General features: G+C 36.6%; 1 protein-coding gene across 1 annotated transcript in view; it reads right to left on the bottom strand.

The window, feature by feature from the left end:
• Positions 1-1367: 1367 nt before the first annotated feature.
• The window catches only part of LOC135212356 (coiled-coil domain-containing protein 174-like), a 36075-nt gene continuing 17354 nt past the window's right edge, over positions 1368-20088 (bottom strand). Inside the window, 4 exon segments of the mRNA XM_064245750.1 lie at positions 1368-1526; positions 1528-1625; positions 14455-14587; positions 17908-18007. Of these exon segments, the coding sequence (XP_064101820.1) occupies positions 1383-1526; positions 1528-1625; positions 14455-14587; positions 17908-18007 (475 nt within the window). The 3' untranslated portion in view covers positions 1368-1382.

The raw sequence follows: 20088 nt of genomic DNA, 5'->3' as shown, positions 1-20088 counted from the left end.
TCTTCAAATATTATTATTTTACTATATTATTGATACCCTTCTTTCTGGAGATTAATTAAAAACTAAACTATGTTTTATCTCATATTATATCATAGGCTCACTCTCTTAAAAACTCTTTTCAATTAACTTTCAACCCCATAGGGGAGGTAGTGCCCCATTAGTACTGCTTATTACTGAAGGTTCTTTGCAGCGTGCCTTCAGCCCCAGGTGCAACCCTTTTCATTCCTTTTACTGTACCTCCTTTCACATTATCTTCCTTCTATCTTAGTTTTTGACACTCTCCTAACAAAAGATTCATAGTGCAACTGTGAGGTTTTCCTTTTGTTTAACCCTTTCAAAACCTTTTGCTGTCCAATTTCCCATTTCAGTGCTGAATGACCTCAGGTCCCAGTGCTTGACCTTTGTTTTAATATTACAGCAGTCCCCGGTTATTGACGGGGGTTCCATTCCGACAGCTTGAGGATAAGCGAAAATCGATAACTGAAAATAGCTTTTTTGGCGCTTATCAGCGCTGATAACCAGATTGTGGCACTGATAACTGGTTAATGGCACCTCTTTTAGGTATGTATCAGCGATGATAACTGGAAATCAGTGCATTTCGGCACCGAAATTTGCCGATTTTCGGCGCTAGACCAGCCCCAGAAAACTGAATCTCTGATAACCAGGGACTGCCTCTATTAATATCTTTACTAAGAGATACTAAGTTAGAATAGTGTTCTGTCTTTTGATTACATCAAAGGCTACTAGGTAACCAACTACACTAAAACCTGGATCTTTCCCAAGATCTTGCCAAACTCACTCCCACCTCCCATTCAGATCTTTCAAGTTTTACTGTCCTCATAGTAATTCATCAAAATATATATACATTATGGGTAATAATTCATTAATGCTAGCCAATAAGCTGCCATTAGCTAAGGAAAAGGAAACTTTGTGAAACCAAGGCGAGACATGAAATGTGAGGATCTTCATTTTTCAAGACCTCAGGGACCATGTGACACAGTGCTGTTGACCACCAGCCAAATCTCATTTCTTTGAATTTGAGAATTGTGTCTAAGATTTGCAGAGGACCACAAATCGGGCTGAATTATAAGTAAAAGGTTTGAAATAGACATACTTGGGTAATACTTTGCCACATTTCACAACAAATAACAAACTAACACGTAGTTTCAACGGTAAACTAACACGTAGTTTCAACGGTAAAGTAAAAATCTTCCAATAATCTTTAACACAAAGTTCAGTATATCTTAGTTTAACCAGATCACTGAGATGATTAACAGCTATCCTAGGGCTGGCCCGAAGGATTTGATATTTTTACGTGGCTAGGAACCAATTGGCTACTTAGCAATGGGACCTACAGCCTATTATGGGATCTGAACCTTACATTAGTCATTAAGACACAAAGACAAGAACAGACCTTTGATGGGTAATCCAAGTTTTAACCTCTTACGCTGGCGCTTTTCTAACCGTGCCTTTAAAAGCGTTTGTTTTTTGGCCTCTGTAATCTTCTTTGTATGTTCTGATCGACGGTGCCTCTTCATGCATCTCTTTCAGCATATCCATCTGTTCTTTCCTTTCCTTCTCATCTGTCGAGAATTTCATATAACCGGTGCCATGTTGCCGGGCCTCTGGAAATAAAAAATGTAACATGAACAAACAATCATTGGAAAATTACCCTAACGTAAAAGATTCAGGTCAAATTATACAGGCGGCCCCTCGGTTAGGCGGCAGGGGTTCCGTTCCTGGCCACCGACGCCAAGCGATTTTCGACGCTGAGCGATTTTAAAGCCTACGGCCGCCGCACACCTTCTTCTTTCGAAACTCTAGACCAGTCAGAGCACCGTAATCCCACAACGGCGCAATAAGTAAAATTATATTCATGCAGTATAGTACTATATAATTACTGTACAGTACATGTGGGTGTCTAGAGTATGTAAAGATATAATAAAGTTTATACAGTGTACAGGTATCTGTAGTGTTCAGTTACGATCATTAGTTTACGATAGTTCGATTTTATGAGAGATCAAATTACAATGGCCTAACTTTATCCATCTTCTAGTTACATAAGTTCAATAACAGCAAAAGAGAATGGTGAAAGTATGGTTTTAACGTTATACTCGTTGCGTGAACGTGTACAACCATGAACAACCGAACGAGAAAACGACTTTTTTTTTTTCTAAGTACAACCGAACTGGATAACATCTGTTTGGCTTGTATTTCGATCATCGTACTATAGTGCAACATTACCGTATTTGTTATAAATGGCGTAATGTATAGAATAGAACTGAGATATCTTAATGTAATAACTTTATTCGCTATAGATCAGAGATCAATATAGATTAAAGATCAATCGGAAATATACCGTTAAATTAAACCTAATTATGACTGAAGCTGAGAAAACTGTTCAGCGCTAATGACTATTATCGTACATCGGCAACAAGGATAAACTGCAGTAAACGTCTGCCATCACACACAACCATAGATAAAATTGGGATAAAATAATTAATCAAAACTACTGTGCTTGAAAGAACACATTTTACTGTTGGTTTCACGCCGATATAAGATAAATAACGTAAAATTCGTATTACGATGATATAAAGGATTACGTATTGCGAACGGAATCGCGTAATTTTTTACGCAATAAACATGCCGCCAACGTAATCTGTTAACGAAAAAAATAGTAGTTCACATTCACAACGAGACATATTCAATAAATATTTCCACCTAAAAACACGCTGTATAAGGAAAAATAACTTTGTCTCATATAAGTCAAGTATCTAGATATTCGTTTATGCTAACTAGAAGCAAGAGCATTCGCTCAGAATTGCGTTATGGTGAAACAGACTCGTATTCATCAGCTGATTTCAAACCACACATTGGCCGCTCCGCGGAATACGGGCTTAAGTTTGCCGTAGTATTTTAAAAATCAATAATATGTAGAATACATATAATATTCTTGGATACAGTGAAATAATGTATAACTTTTTAAAGGATTTATGGAAAAGACGCATAATTAATAAAATAACACAATGCATTTTTCGGAACTGGCGGACAAGAACGAACATGAAAAACCATCCCCTGACAACGTGGAGCGTAGTTACAAAGGCTGCCTTAATTTGTATCTTATTTCGTACAGAAATGAAAATACCTTTACGCAATATATTTTCATACACATTTTAAACATAAAAGCATAAACATTTGAAAATCGACACATCGATCGCTAATTTGCACACTTTTCTCTCTCTCTCTCTCTCTCTCTCTCTCTCTCTCTCTCGTCTCCCTCTCTCCTCTCTCGGCTCTCTCTCTCTCTCTCTCCTTAACTCGATATTTTTGGAAGAGCGGCAGACGGCGGCAAAAAAAGTGCAAATTAGCGATCGATGTCGATTTCATAAATGTTTAGCTTTTATGTTTAAAATGTGTATGAAAATGTATTACGAATAGGGTGTATTTTTATTTCTGCAGAAATATGATAAAGGCAGCTTTTGAACTCCCCTTCAAGTTATCGACTACGATGTGTTTTTCAGTTCGTTCTTGTATGCCGCCGCGGCATACAAGAACGAACTTGAAAAACACATCGTAGTCGATAACTTGAAGGGGAGTTTCAAAAGCTGCCGTTTTTATCAATATTTTTCTGCACAGAAATAAAAATACCTTATTCGTAATACATTTCATACACATTTTAAACATAAAAGCATAAACATTTATAAAATCGACACATCGATCGCTAATTTGCACTTTTTTTAAATCGATATTTTCGGAAGAGCGGCAGGCGGCGGCTTACAAGAAAGAACTGAAAAAACATCGTATTTGCTATCGTGAAGGGCAGTTTCAAAAGCTGCCTTTGTATCAAATTTCTGTACAGAAATAAAAATGCCTTTCACGTAATACATTTTCACACACATTTTAAACAAAAGCATGAACAATTATGAATCGACACATCCATAGCTAAATTTGCACTTATGTAACTCGATATTTTCGGCATAGAACAGCGTCAGAGGCATATATTTTACCCTAATACCTACGTAATAACTCTCCATGAAATTTTGTTAATATAATTTGCATAACCTTTATGGTCTGAACGGCATTCTACATATGTATGAACTCGTTAGACAACGGCGCTAGCGGCGCTGTTAACTGAAATTTGTGCGTAAAGATACCTTTAAAATGCCTTATTTTTTTTAATGAATATTTTTGACGACCGCCGTAAAACCAAACCGATTCGCCGTTGAGTGATTGCGCCGTTAACCGCGGGCCGCCTGTACATTAAAAGCTGTCTTAATTTCTTATTATACATTAAAGTGTACATAGGTAATCACTTTTAGTAGAAAAGTATTAGGCCAAAATTCTAAATTAAAAAATCTACCTTAATAATCTTTAAATATGTATATGACATTGTACATAAATCTCAACCCGCTATATTAGTATAAGTAGACAAGACAGAGCTGAAGAACCCCTTCCATGGGCATCAAAACAGTGATTATAGATAACATGAATTAGCCAGCATATAATCAAAGGGAAACAACACTGCTTCTCTGATGCAGGAAAATTCAACACGTACAGTAGTTTGGAAAGTAATCAATTTCTAATGATTGTTTGCACCTACAACAATAATACTGTACTGTAGTATATACCATAACTTGGATGAGTTACCACACAATACAGTAATACCTCTAGTAATGTAAAATTTCAGTATTGTATATTAGTATGGCTTGGGATTTTTATTTATTATATATACAGTAATCTACTTAGTGCAATGTGGTACTCCATGTGTGTACTGTAATTAAGTTTTCAGTCTGTGTATGTGTACATATTCCTTCTTCTATCTTACTTTCCACCCTCTCCTAACAGTTGATTCATAGTACAACTGCAAGGTTTTCCACCTGTTACACCTTTCAAAACTTTTTCTGTCAATTTCTGTTTCAGTGCTGAATTTTTATGGACATTTATTTAATAAAGTACTGTAATGTAGTGTTACACATTTTTACTCTATGTGCTTGTATAAACATATACAGGCATTGCATTACAGTAAACTTTGCACTTACTGTGTGTTTGCTCACATTTCTCTCTCTATCCCCCAGCAAAGAATTTTTTTGTAAAGAATTTGGGGTTACTTATGTTGAAAAATAAACACAAAAATGTTTATGGTCTTTTTTTTATACTGTATACATTTTTTGTATTTTACATTTATTGTCAGCATACCCAGGTAAAACTACTGCAATGGGCTACGTTTTTGCATGGCTTTACTGTACAGTACTGTACGGGATGAATTTTTAGAAGCCTTCCACTTTACAGGTATATTTAATCAAATTTAATGTAAGTAAAATAATATGACAAATTTTGAATTAATTTATATTTTTCATAGCTAAGAGAGAGAGTTATCCATATTTGAAAGAGTGAAATGGAAAGATTATTGTAGTGTTTCTTTTAAATACTATCACATATGATTTTTGTAATTACAGTTATATTATTATTATTTGAAAGTATTAATAAACATATTATACATACATGTACCATAAAAATCTCTCATCTCAGTAGAGAGAGAGAGAGAGAGAGAGAGAGAGAGAGAGAGAGAGAACACACTCCCTCCCCTCCTGTCACATTACTTGATATATTTGACAGCTGTTGGACCTCAGCTTGGTACCTGGAGTTCAAAAGAAAGATGCAGGAAGACTGGGATTTCCTTCATTCTTACACAATTGTTTAATTTATAAACTAATTACTAATTCACTATAGTATTTTATTTAATGAATTGACTGCTCTTTACATTAATATTAATAAATAAAGGTGTATGCCACGAGGGAAAATAAACAACGGAGTATCCGCGAAATCTTTCAACGTTCAAACGTCCTTTACTTAGCATCTGCTAAGTAAAGGACGTTTGAACGTCGAAAGATCTCGTGGATACTCCGTTGTTTATTTTCCCTCGTGGCATATACCTTTATTTATTGATTTATCACATTAATAACTTTCGTGATTCAGTTATACATTAATATTAATATTTGAAAATTAGTAACTCATTTATTTATCATACAAAAAATATTCTTCTCTGTAAGAGAGAGAGAGAGAATTATTATTGTTATTATGTGATATTTAATCTTATTAAACTTACTAATAAGTATTGATCAATATTAGTATTTGAAAATTAGTAAATCATTTTTTATCATAAAAATTTATTTAGTCATGAAAATAACATCAAAGTACACTAATTCGTGATTATTTATTGTCAGAAAAAACCTGTGAACAGGTGAATTCCCCGCAAATAAAGGGTAGATATGGTCCAGAGAGAAATCCGTGAATCCGTGAGTCCGCGAATACAGGGGGCCCACTGTATAACTTTGTAAAAGATTCACAGAAAAGATGCATATTCATTGTTTTTTATTTCATAAATATACGTAGCCGTCAGCAGCCTGACATTGCTCAATTAGGTATGCCGATGTCAATCCGAATCTGATTCCTGTTTCATGTCTCTGATTCCTGTTTCATGTCCAATCTCTTTTTCTACTGGTATATCATAGTCAGACTGCACTGAGCCTCCAAAATTGGCCTATATTAATAAATTACTAAATTATATAAATTTTCATAATAAAATTTATTATTTGGATACTTACCTACTGTTAAATTTAGCTATATCTCCCCGCCGATTATGCGAGTTGGCATTAAAAAAAAATCGAATGGCTGCCCGGATGACTGTTTAGTTTACCTGTTCTCCACCAGGTGTGTTTCGAATGTTTTGGCTCTTGTCAGAATTCTCCTTGACAGCCCACTAAGTTGTGGGGAGGCTGGGTGGGTCTACTTTAACAGTAGGTAAGTATCCACATAATAAATTTTATTATGAAAATTTATATTATTTGAGATGAATCTTACCTACTGTTAAATTTAGCTGATTCCCACATTAAGAAGAGGATGGTGGGTAGTGCAGCTAGACAAAACTCCGCTCAGCCATTCGAGCTAAAGGTTTCTTATATGAAACCCAGAACATTCTCACCTGATCTGGAATCATTGGTGGATTTTACTACCACCAGAAATTGGATTCCATTCAGGGAGCAAGGCTCTCATATGTATGCAGCAAAGAGTAGCCTTGCGGAGAAAACCGCTTCGATTCAGCCAGCATGAAACGCAAGCGGTATGAGGGACCCCTGTGCCTGGGTCCAAAAGCCCTATCAAACGACAGTCACTTAAAGTGAATAATGAATACCTTTACAATATAAAGGTACGCTCCTATACAAAATTTGTATCTTCACGCTCCCCAAAATATTAAAACCCCGGGATTTAAATAAAAGAGCCTAAAGAATTGCTCTTTTTCGGTTCAGAAAAAGACTACCCACTACTAGTAGCGGATTAAGGCCTTTACTGATTTCAAACACAATTCTGTATACTTAAGGCAGTGATCAGGCAAAAACTGAATTGTACTTCTACTGTGACACATCAATCCTATTCTGGAGCGACAAATTTACTTAACACTAAATGAAGTGGCAACTGCTGCTCACATTATGAATGTTTAACTTCAATAAGGTAGAAGATATGGAGCTAGTTCTCATACACTAGCCTATCCATTATGTCACAGAGGACCTTGTGTTCCTTGACAGTTTCTAAAATTCAGAACACAAAAGTTTAACTTTGCCTCTTCCAGGCTTAAACCTTCACAAATACTTCTAGGTTTCTAAAACCACAAAGCAAAAGTTAAACTTTGCCTTAAGTTTAAACCATTGGCAAAGGCGTTATAAGTTTCCAAAAATCCCAACACAAAAGGTTAACTTTGCCTCTTCCAGGCTTAACCTTCACATCATTCTAGGTTTTCTAAAAAAAAAAACCAAAAAACACAAAAACCAAAAGGTTGATTTTTGCCTCTTCCAGGCTAAAACTTTGACCACAACATCTGTTTTTCTTAAAACCACAAAAAACAAAGGTTAATTTTGCCTCTTCCAGCATTTACCTTTGACAAAGATGTCAGGGTCTCTAAAAGGATGATAAAAATGTTCTAGGTTTAACCTTTATTTAAATTCCCACAGGATATAGAGAACGTCTCCGTCTTTTTCCCCCCCAACGGGTTAGATTGGAATTCTTACAGGGAACTGTAAAGCATAGCCTTAACATCACCCTCAGCTCTAAGGCAGAAAGCTAAAATAGCATTCCCTTACACCAAGCTTAAAGAAGGGTACAAAAAGAAGCCGGTAACGGTTTGGTCATCCAAAGATGGCGTCCACACCTTCCTTTTGTATTGGCTTTTCCATAGAACTTCTTCCACTGTTCACCGACCAACCGCGACAAACAGAACATGGATTAGTAAGCGTAAATACGTTTTCCCTGCACCTACTACACGTTGGATGAGGATCCGTCGACACCGAAGTTAAGGAACTAGAACATGGAAAGCGATGAGGATCCGTCGACACCGAAGTTAGGAACCTAGAACATGGAAAGCCACTGACTCCTGGGCATTTCCTTTGTCTACCTCTTGCGAAACGGTAGACAATCCCGAGTTGAGGCAAAATTCTCCATCATACCACGTATACACTCTTACCTCACACTGATCACACTCGGAGAAAGAAAAGGTAATAGGAAATGAAAAATGAAATGGATAAAGAACGGGCAAAGTGAAAAACCGGCTTTAAATCAGATAGACAGTAACACATCTTATCTTAAAGGCGGTAGGAAAATAACTGGTGGGTCACAGGTAGCCGTGGGCATTCTGGGTATACATGCCCCGTGACCTGGTATAGATGCCATTAGTCCCTGGATCTCACAAGTGTAATTTTAATTCTACCGGTTTCCAGCTTGGCGCTAGTAAATCCTAATGTTAAGACCTCAGGTTTGTTAGTTATGAAAAATACAAATTAGTTACAAATTTGGTATGTTTCACAGTAAATTCAGATAAAGTTTAGACCCGCATCTAAACTCCAGAGAGAGACTGATATAGAGATGAAGGGGCTTCAATCTCAACACCTTACAGTGCTGGTCCTTGGCAAGATCTAAAAGTACTTGATGCAATACTGAGGAAAGTACGTATGGAACAATAACTTTGGAAGTAGACAGTGAAAAGTCTTATCTCCTCTAAACAGAAGACACTGAGTCTACAAGGTTCCAGGTGCTGAAAATTCCTCCAGAATGGTACCCTCAGCAACACACAGACCACTGCTTCTGACCCCAGGCCATGGCAGTTTTAAATTAAGGACAGATCCTATGATAACTTGAAAATTTTATTATTGGGAGGGGACATTCTAACCTCTCCAATCAGTTAAGGAGATGCCTACATCAATGGAACTGTATGGAATTGTGTAGTAGAGTTGATTTCTTCTCAATGGAAGAATGAGACATCTACCAAGAGCATTGGAAATTCTGAAAAGTTTTGCCCTGAGGCTACAAAAGCTCTACAGGAGACTAAGCAATTCTTGAACATGAAATTGCTCAATAGAATTCAGAGTAGATACAAGGGGCAGGCCTATGAGTCTGAATTAGGCAAAATTTAAGGAAACATCCACTGCTCAAGCCTGAGGGCCAACAAAGTAGTAGTAATCATTTGGCTGTCCCTGTTCATCTACATGCTAGGAAGCTAAATGAGTGTTCCTTAAATCCACCCAAGTGCCAAACTTATGGATGTCAGGGCCCTTGTAGGCAGTTGTTCTTCCTGAATCCCCAATTGCTAAAACACTGTCCTTCCACAGAATGGATGATCAAACCAATATGTTGTTTCATTTCACTCAAAGCAGCAAACTTCCCACAAAGACTTTGTTTCTGACTGGGAATAAACCTGCTAAGCATCCTGTGTCTTTTCCACTGCCCTGACATCTTAAAAGTTTTACCAGGTGTAGTTGACCATTCTATGTTGCATGAAAGGTTAATGACACTGGTTAAACTCTGTGTTGCATGACAGAGGGAAAGACAAACTTGGACTTAGGTTTAAGAACCAAATGGACGATTCCTGGTTAAAGTGTCCCTCTACAGTCCTGGAGCCAAGTTGATTCTGGATTACTTACAAATTTAATGAAAGTTATTTGTAAGTCGTAATTCTTACACTGAAACCATACATTAATTGAGCATGATTATCTGAAAATAACCCATAAGGCCATGTTTCCTAATGAGGAAAAGCCCTTACCAAATAGGAAGTTTCTTTCCGGTCTAAAATCTTCAAGCAGCACATGCCTATTCATCTTGACCGACAAGCATGCATAATTAAATATCATCCCCACATCACTAGATAAGAATGGGGATATAAAGAATTAACAATATAGTGCATAGAAATTGGGCCAGAAGAAGCAACAGGTCCTTGGCCTTTGGAATACTGTTGACAGAGTGGAATGAACTACATTTTCTGCATGTGTACCACAAGTCTGACCATTCTTTGGAAAGGCACTAAAACCATGCTAGAAAACCAACAAGTATACGGGCAGACACTTACTGTTATTCAGTCTCCAAATGTCCAAGAATATCTCCAATTACTTATGGGTGTCTTCCTAAAGAATTACCCTTGGACCATCATTCCCTCTATATACAATCTCCTACTAAAAGAGACTTATGAGAGATCTCTGCTGAAGACAAGGGAAGCTATAAGAAGGAGAATAAACCAGTGGAGGACAATCACAAAGAATCACAACTGCCCTTCACCGTCTCTGCCATATAACATACTGGTCCCAAGTCTCTCCATGCATGTTAGGAGGCTGCAACTGTCCATATCCCAGAACCTGAATCTCCACTTATCCCCGAAAGGTATAAAATACGACTACCAATAGATAATCCCGAACTGCATAATCAGACAGGAAGCAAAAGTGTTCTCACTTCCAAACAGAGTGAGTATAAGCATGAGGACATTACCCTGCAGCATCAGAAATGAGTTACTTGTTTTAGTTACTTGTTTCCTCGCTAAAAACTCCCGCTGGGTTGGCGTCTCCACCTCTCTAAGAAGTCGCAGAGACGAGACAACGTAAATAGAAGATAATAACTCAAGTTAGACTGAAAATCCATCAGTATGTCTGTCTGTCCAAAGTTCATTTCCCCATAGGAAAGAGAAAGAAAGCGAACCTCCTATTAAAGACAGTTAAAGGACCAATAAGCGTTGTACAGCAAAAGGCGGCCTTCGGCTCTCCGCAACTTTAAAAGACAAGACGACAAGCAAGGCAGACACAAAGGGAGATTGTGTCAGACACAAGAAAAGTTACGAAATGCTCTCAAATTGGAGAAAGCGTTGGTTCTCTTCTCCAATATTTAGAGTGCGCCAAAATACGCTCGCCAAAATACCTAAGACAATCAAGATATATTCTCTATGTGGCCTCTATCCTCAACAAAATGAGAATACAGGAAGGCGTAAATGGGTGGGCAACAAACACCAACCGGCCCAAAACGAGTTCCTCCAATTCCATTCAAACTCTTCTTCCATCAGCGGGCAACGGAAGGAGACAGCTGCCGACAGGAGGTAAACAAAGAGCTTGAAGGATTGCTCTTTCTCCGCAACCCTTGGCGACAAAAAGCGACACTTATCAATGAGAGGTGACAGTAGCTAAGTGCTGTAATGAATCCACCACGACTCAATGAGAGCAAGACAGTTTAAGCGACTCGAGACTCGGCCAAGTTCCCACTCCGCACGATTCAACTGCGTTCACGAGTCCAACAACGTCCACAGCAGGGTTCCCATATGTATCAGACCAAATTATCGTACCAAATCTCTTCAAATTATCGTATTTTGATTAACAATTTGGTTTATCGTCACAGGGGGGGGGGGAGGGTCAAATTAATTGTACTCGTACGATAATTATCGTACGTCTGGGAACCCTGGTCCGCACGAGTCGACAGAGGGAGAGAGAGAACGAGGCGCCAAAAGTGGGAGGCAGTGGGAGAGGAGTTACAACAACGCTCCCGCCTCGTCCGAAAGCGATCGTACATACTTGAAAGCATTCCTATATGAAACTAAGTTAGAAATCTCTGAAGCTAGAATATCTAACTCGGCGAGAACTGTAGATACTACAGACAGTGTAGACTTGAAAGAGAAACATTAATTGAGGCAGTAGTAAGAGATTTGCCGATAGCCGAAGAGGAAGCACGCAAAGAACGAACACAAAGCATTACGAAGAAAAAGGAATTATGCTAGCATACAAGAATTTAGAATAACCAAAACATGAGAGATAAACAGTCGACCGAGACGACATATCTAAACGTGTAAACTCGCTACAGATATTATCATCTCAATAAAATGTCTACACCTATATCATATATTATTAAGCCTATGCATGCTAACACCTCAAACTAGGTGATGAAGACGACAGAATGCGCCTACGGAGGCGAGCATTAACGTTTACTGAAACGGTCCTTATTCGAACTCTTTAACGGTCCTTTGGCGACACTTTAAACAAGATTCATACCATGAAAAGGGCGAAGTAGGAATTGGAGAGCAAAGAATCCCATCGTCCCACCGAGAACCGACCCTGGCAGTGGACGTTTCCAACTATCGCAAGGCAGTCCTAGGCTCGGGCTACGTACAGACGAGGGCACCAACACCTTACTTCTAACAGGGAACGCGAAAATGAGCACACACTGGAGGGATTCGGAACGTTCCCGTCACGAACTAAGTTCAAATTGTAATTAGAAACTAAAAAATAGGTTAATGTTCTAACTTCTCGTTACGCTTTTCCTGAACCGAATGGGGAGTAGAAGGCGGAGCTACAATGGAAGTCAATACTAGCCTACTAAAATGCCTAGTCTGAGTAGGGATAGCCTGACAGGTTTAAGCCCTGATCTAACTAATTGCTTTTGCAATCTATTAGTTCCAGTCTTCCTATATCTGACATATTCAGGCATAAATTTCTCAGAACAATTTCCTACATTCTTCACATCTAGTAGTTCCAAAATCACACCCTGTACCCCTGCCAATACAAAGGAATGTTGATAAACTTCCAATTTCACCATCCTGGTTGGACCAAAACATTCCTACATAGCCTGATGTTATTGGTTTTACTTCCGGTGGAAGATATTCTAGGAAAATGAAATTACAATACTGTAAACAGGTGTAAAACAGCCAAACTTCATAGAATACCAACAATCGCCTAGCCGCAATGGCGGCACGGAGAATTCTGACAAGAGCTAAAACATTTGAAACACACCTGGTGGAGAACAGGTAAACTAGACAGTCATCCGGGCAGCCATTCGATTTTTTTGTTTGAATGCCGATTCGCCTAATCGGCGGGGAGATATAGCTAAATTTAATAGTAGGTAAGATTCATCTCAAATAATATAGTATATGTAGTATACAGAATACTGCAGGCTAGGCTACTGTATTCATATGTATACGATATACTGTGTACCATGATAACATCATCATCGTATACGCGAGGCTAACTTGTTAAATATTATTCAGTTTCTCTTTGTACTGAATTATCATAAGCCAATGTGCATTGAACCCAGAGAATTAGCTGAAATTAATAATTACTATGCCATATATGTATAAAGTATGCTGTGTAGTGTAGACTAGGCTACCCTATATGTAAAGATGGTACTGATTACTTTAGTGTAAGCCAGGCTAGTATAATATTCTTACAGTAAATTAACATGGGCTGACTACATCCAAATCAATTTACGACCGGTTCGTCGGAACCAATTGCAGTCGTATGTCGACAACTACCTGTATTGGTGTATTTCAGTGTGACATTCTTTTTGGAATAAGTAATACCACGATTAGTCAATTTAGTTCATCTACTATTAGGTTATCTTCCACAAAACCTGCAGCTGAACATGACAGATTTTAAAAATGTTAAGTATGTAGCCGTAGCTTTGGGTGTTTTTTCAGCACCTTTCCTTCCTTTAATACCTACATGTGTAGGGATGCAATGTAATTCATCCTGTAGGAGTGTGCTGTAAGCATTACTTAAAGCTCTTTGCAGTATCCCTTCGGCCCCTAGCTGCAACCCCTTGTATTCCAACTGTACCTTCATTCATATTCTCTTTCTTATTTCTTCCTTTCCACTCTCTCCTATCAATTGTTTCATATACAACTGTGAGGTTTTCCTCTTATTACACTTTGCAATCCTCTCTACTCTCAATTTCCCTTTCAGCACTTTGTGACCTAATACGTAGGGCCCAGTACTTGGCCTTTGGGCTTAATTCTAAAATCCCTCATTCCTCCCATTGTATTTCAAAATACCAGTTTCATATAATTTGCAGAATGTAAACTTAACCTCTTGAACCAAGAGAATTTTAGGATAAACATTTGAAAGGATTCTAAAGCAGCACTAGTCACTAAAAATGAGAAAATTCTGGATGGCATACTTTCAATAATCCCATTGTTTATCATATTGCGAATAGTTCTACTGTTAAAACCAAAGCACCACTGGGTAAACAGAACTGGCTTGTTTCAAGGAGCAATAATGCAGAAAATACTGTACGTATTACTAGTTTTATCAGCTATTGAAAATCCACAGCAGTGTAGGATAGTACAAGGATACCTCAAAAACAACTATGAAAACAACTTATCCTTACCGTTATACATGACATCCTGGTAATGAATATCCTTTTTAAAAGCATTTATTTCAGCCTCTCGTTCCCACTTTTCTCTAAGCTTTTCCCGATACTTTTCTCCTGATATCAGCTGTTCTTCTTGAGTATCTTCATCCTGTTTATCAAAAAAAACTGTACATTATTTGGAAACTTACTTACTGACATTAAGCCTTCAGTGAAATAAAATAAAAAGGAGGTACCTTACTGTGATGTACAATTCATTAATCACCCTAAAATAAAACAGACAAGAACATCTTTTATACAGAATTATAGTACATGGCTTCAATCTACATAGTGTATAAGAATATAATACAGTATATGAAAGAACTGGTACTCTGACCAAGAGAAAGAAATTATATACTACTAAACACTCAGGCACCTTTATAAAGACCCTTCACTTCATGAATTCAGTTAAATGTGTCAGATCCCTTTTCTGATAGCTCAAGGTAAGAAAAATTGAGCGTCATTGTCTGTACATTCAGGCAGTCTTTGATTGACAAAAAATATTCTTTCCTTATGTTGTCTGACCAATTTGAAGGCTTTTCTGAGTTCGAGGGAGGCCAAAAATCAAGTTTGTTTTAAAAATGGTAACTTTTTTGTACTAATAGTAAATTAATAAAGAAGTCTAAATAAAATAGAATGAATACTTATATTTAAATGGAATAGTTAAAAAAAATTATCTGAGTAAAATGAAACCCCATTAATTTATGACTGCCTGAGTAATTACATATTAGCCAGGCAGATTCTTGCTGCTATCCAGAAATTGACCATCACGGATTTGGAGCCAAAAAACTACTGAATATATATGACTAGTTAATCAGGACTTCTGGACAAAAAGATACCCTGAACTGGCCTGGTACTAATCTTGTTAGTAAAACTATGGGCTGTACTCGAGAAAGGTATAATCCAAAGTGGACAGCTGCATTACTCCCCATACACACCTTACTACTGATCAACAAAACTGCATGAGGGGTGATGAGGATATGAAGGAAAAGAAAGAGGGTTCAAAGTCAATAGAATCCTTTACCTTCAGCAACTATAAAGTTCCAATCAAGAAAAAGTAAAAAAAAAAAAAAAAAATTATGAGTTAAGGTGAGTTGTCTATATAGGTGTGTATGAAGCAGTTAGTGATATGGAAGTCATCACAATTCAGGTGTTTAAGTAAGAATGTGGATGTAATCACTGCCCTTTCTTAAGTGGGAATTTCCAAAGCTCTGCACAAAAGGGTCCTAAACACCAGCCACCCTTATCTTCCATGCAATTGCTTCCTGGATGCTGAGGTCCTTCCTTTCTGATACCTCTTTCACTCTACCATCCATCCCCTTCCGAGTTTTTTCTCCTCCTTCCTCCAAACAATTGAATTGTTTACTCTTTTCACCAACATATTATCCTCCATTCTTTTAATTTAACCCCATCCATCATACACTGATCAATTCTTTCACTTCACCAATGATAAACCCTTTTCCGCTATTACAATTCTCCCTATTTCTCACCCTTCCAATTCTTCTTATGACCCAAATATCTAACCAATCCAACTCGACAGTTTCTACTTCCTTTAACACCTCACTTCCAATGACTTAATTGATTCAACAGACCCTTCAATCATTCCAGTCTTAGTTTCCATGCCAATTCCAATTATTCTCTTAATCCTTAGTATGCATACTGCAACCTATCTTCATTTCTCTATTTTGTGATTCCTATAAGAATCTAACGTTTCCATTCTCTCACTGTCCATATAAATGTTCATTGCTTCACCTCCCTGGTTCCCATGTGCCCTCATAATTTACAGTTTACAGTCAGCTTCTAAATCTGCTATTGCCAACCCTTTCAAACTCTTCCACTAGTCTCTTCAGTTTCTTTTGTACCCCCTATCTGTGTTTTATCATATGCAAACATCAACCATTCTAATTCCGATGAATACGTACTCATTTGTTGTATACAAATATTTTCTTTGATTTCTCACATCACTCCATCCATGAAGATACTGAATAGCCATGGAAATGTAACTCGCCCTTATCTCAGACTTTTTTACAATAACTCAATTAGCTTTCCATCTACTCAATCAATTAAACACTAGTTAACATATAAATATTTTCTTTGATTTCTCACATCACTCCATCCATGACGATACTGAATAGCCACGGAAATGTAACTCGTCCTTATCTTAGACTTTTTTACAATAACTCAATTAGTTTTCCATCTACTCGATCAATTAAATGCTACTCTTGTTGCAGAAACTTAAATCACTCTCAACAACTTATCTTCTATGCCATACACCCTTAATGCTCTGCACATTGCCTTTCTATCAGTTGTCATAGGCTTTTTCTGGGTTCATAAATGCCACATAAAGGATTTCCTTTTGATTTCAAACTTGAAGGACTACATACTACCTAGCTTTCTACATCAAGTCCTATCACATAAGTTCCCAGGTATACTAAGCAATATTATGATGTTATGTCCCTATAACTCTTACAGTCACCACTAACAACTTTACTTTAATACATATATATACAATAATTTCTCTTAGCCATTCTTTCATAACCTTACAACACTTCACAAATACATTACACACCATAGTCAGCCACCTAAATACACTATATCACTGCTGCAATGCAAAATCTCACTTTCAACCCCACAAAACTCCCGGTGTCTTCCCATTCTTAAACTCTTAATTGGTCTCTTCACAACCTAAACTATCAATTCCACAAGCATTCTCATCCTTACCATAAACTTTTCCATTCTTGTGTCACTCAGCTTTTTCTTTCTTCAAGCCTTCATACTCAAAAGTTACCCAGGACTGCATTCACTTTTAAACAGCATTCCTCCAGTCACAATGTTACTCTGAGGTTCACTTTCACTAACCTTTTTATCCAAGCAGTTTAATTACAAAAAAAAATTATCCCCAAAAGTTCTTGTTCATCTTCTCCCTTATATTTTTCTTATTTTATCCTAACTTTCTTTCTTTAAATCTTCAACTGAAAACGCTTATGGACAGAACCAACATACTATAAACCCAAGAGGACTCAAAAGGGAAATAAGTCTGCAAATAGAGAGAAGTTACAGGGAATGGTGATAAATAAATAACCATGTGATGATAGAAAACTAACATATAATGCCAGTAGTAAAAGCTGACACCCATATATATAAATCAACAGAAAATTAACAGAAAATTGGTTTCAGTTACTGGGACTTTGCAAATCTTCTCTGTCCCAGAGCCAAAGCCATAAGTTCTATACCTCAGTGCTTTTTGGAAAATATCTGTACTATTCACTTTCAGTTACCAAATCTGAGGTTTTGTGCCCTAATACTTAGAAATTATATTTATATAAAGTTCTGGTTTATAATTCCATTTATTTATGTCATTTTTTATCTCTATCATAAGATGAAATTCAGTTGGCCTTCTCATACATTATTCAATTAATTATTAGTACTTACTTGGTCTTCTCCTAGCAAATTTTTATCTTGCTCTACCATGGTGGGTAAATCTTTCCTCATGCACTCTCTCGTCCTACCCAATACATCAGTGTACTCAACCCTGGAAAATTTATGAGCTATTAAATGTTTCATCACAAACCAATTATTTTACGATACCCTAAATGTATGTCAACAAACTCTTCCAAGCACTCTACAGAAATCTCCCCCTTTCCACCTAGAAGAGTATACATATAAGATCTGCAGGACCCCTGGTGGTTGGTTTGGTTATATGTACTGTCTTAATATTTCATCCTCATCTTGCAATCCTGCATCCATAATTTTTTATTTTACTAATCACATTTTCATATTTGCTATCTTTAAAAGTTTAGGATAATACTCTAATATAAAAAAATAAACAAAATAGTATACAAAACTAAGCAATTATCCCTTAAACGCCGAAGCGGTAAAAAAAAAATTATCTCCCGTGTGCCGGAGGTGTTTCAGAGTGAGTGCGGAAGCGGAAAAAATATTTTTTTCAAAAAATCACAGCGCGCTTAGTTTTCAAGATTAAGAGTTCATTTTTGGCTCCTTTTTTTTGTCATTGGCTGAAGTTTAGTATGCAACCATCAGAAATGAAAAAAATTATCATTTATAATATAAATAAATGCAATATATGATAGCGCAAAAACGAAATCATATATAATTGTATTCAAATCGTGCTGTGCGCAAAACGGTTTTAAGGTAACAAGTTACTTTTTTTTTGTAATGTACACTAAATTGCAATCATTTTGGTATATAACACATTGTAAAACGATAAAAGCAACACAGAGAAAATATTATCACAAAATAATGCATGAATTCGTAACGTGCGGACGTAAACAAATATTTTTTTCAAAAATTCACCATAAATCTAAATATTGTCCTAGAGACTTCAAATTTCTTTCAAAATGAAGACAAATGATTGAATATTACTATACTGTAAGAGTATTAGCTTACAATTGCAGTTTTCGACCATATCTGACGAGTTAAAGTTGACCGAATGTCAAATTTTTTTATATATATTTTTTTATATGCAATTATTTCGGAAATAAGAAAAGCTACAACCTTCAAATATTTTCATTTTATTCTACATAAAATTGCACACATTTCATATATAAAACTCTATGAAATGCCTAATATGGAACGGAGCAAATATTCCAAGAATGGGACGTACGCATTTCGGAGATTTGTGGCGGAGAAATCCGCGCGCGGAGGGAAAGAAAGATTTTTTTTAAAAATTCACTATAAATCTAAATATTTTGCTAGAGACTTCGAATTTGTTTCAAGATGAAGATAAATGACTGAATATTACTAGACTGTAAGAGTTTTAGCTTACAATTGCGTTTTTCGACCATTTCGGTAGAGTCAAAGTTGACCGAACGTGGTTTTTTTCTATTTATCGTGATTTATATGCAAATATTTCAAAAATGAGAAAAGCTACAACCTTCAATTATTTTTTGTTGTATTCTACATGAAATTGCGCACCTTTTCATATATAAAACTTTATGTAACGGCTAATTTAAAATGGTGCAAATATTACCACAATCGCATGTATGATTTTTTCGGAAGAGTTACCACGCGGACGTAAAGAAAATGTTATTTTTTTCATAAATTCACCATAATCGAAATATTGTGCTAGAGACTTCCAATTTGTTGCAAAATGAAGGTAAATGCTTGAATATTACTAGAATATAAGTGTTTTAGCTTACAATTGCGTTTTTTGACCATTTCGGTAGAGTCAAAGTTGACCGAAGGTTGAAATTTTGGCAATTATCGTTATTTATATGAAAATATCTCAAAACTGATAAAAGCTACGACCATGGGTTGTTTTTAGTTGTATTGTGCATGAAATTGCGCACATTTCCATATATAAAACTTTATATAACGGCAAATTTTAAAATGGTGCAAACATTACCACAATCGCATGTATGATTTTTTTCGGAAGAGTTACCGCGCGGACGTAAGGAAAAAGTTTTTTCATAAATTCACCATAAATCGAAATATTGTGCTAGAGACTTCCAATTAGTTGCAAAATTAAGGTAAATGATTGAATATTACTAAAATATAAGAGTTTTAGCTTACAATTGCATTTTTCGACCATTTCGGTAGAGTCAAAGTTGACCGAAGGTTGAAATTTTGGCAATTATCGTTATTTATATGAAA

The sequence above is a fragment of the Macrobrachium nipponense genome, chromosome 40, assembly GCF_015104395.2.
Source record: "Macrobrachium nipponense isolate FS-2020 chromosome 40, ASM1510439v2, whole genome shotgun sequence".
NCBI lineage: Eukaryota > Metazoa > Arthropoda > Malacostraca > Decapoda > Palaemonidae > Macrobrachium > Macrobrachium nipponense.
This window is presented reverse-complemented; position numbering and strand designations above follow the sequence as displayed.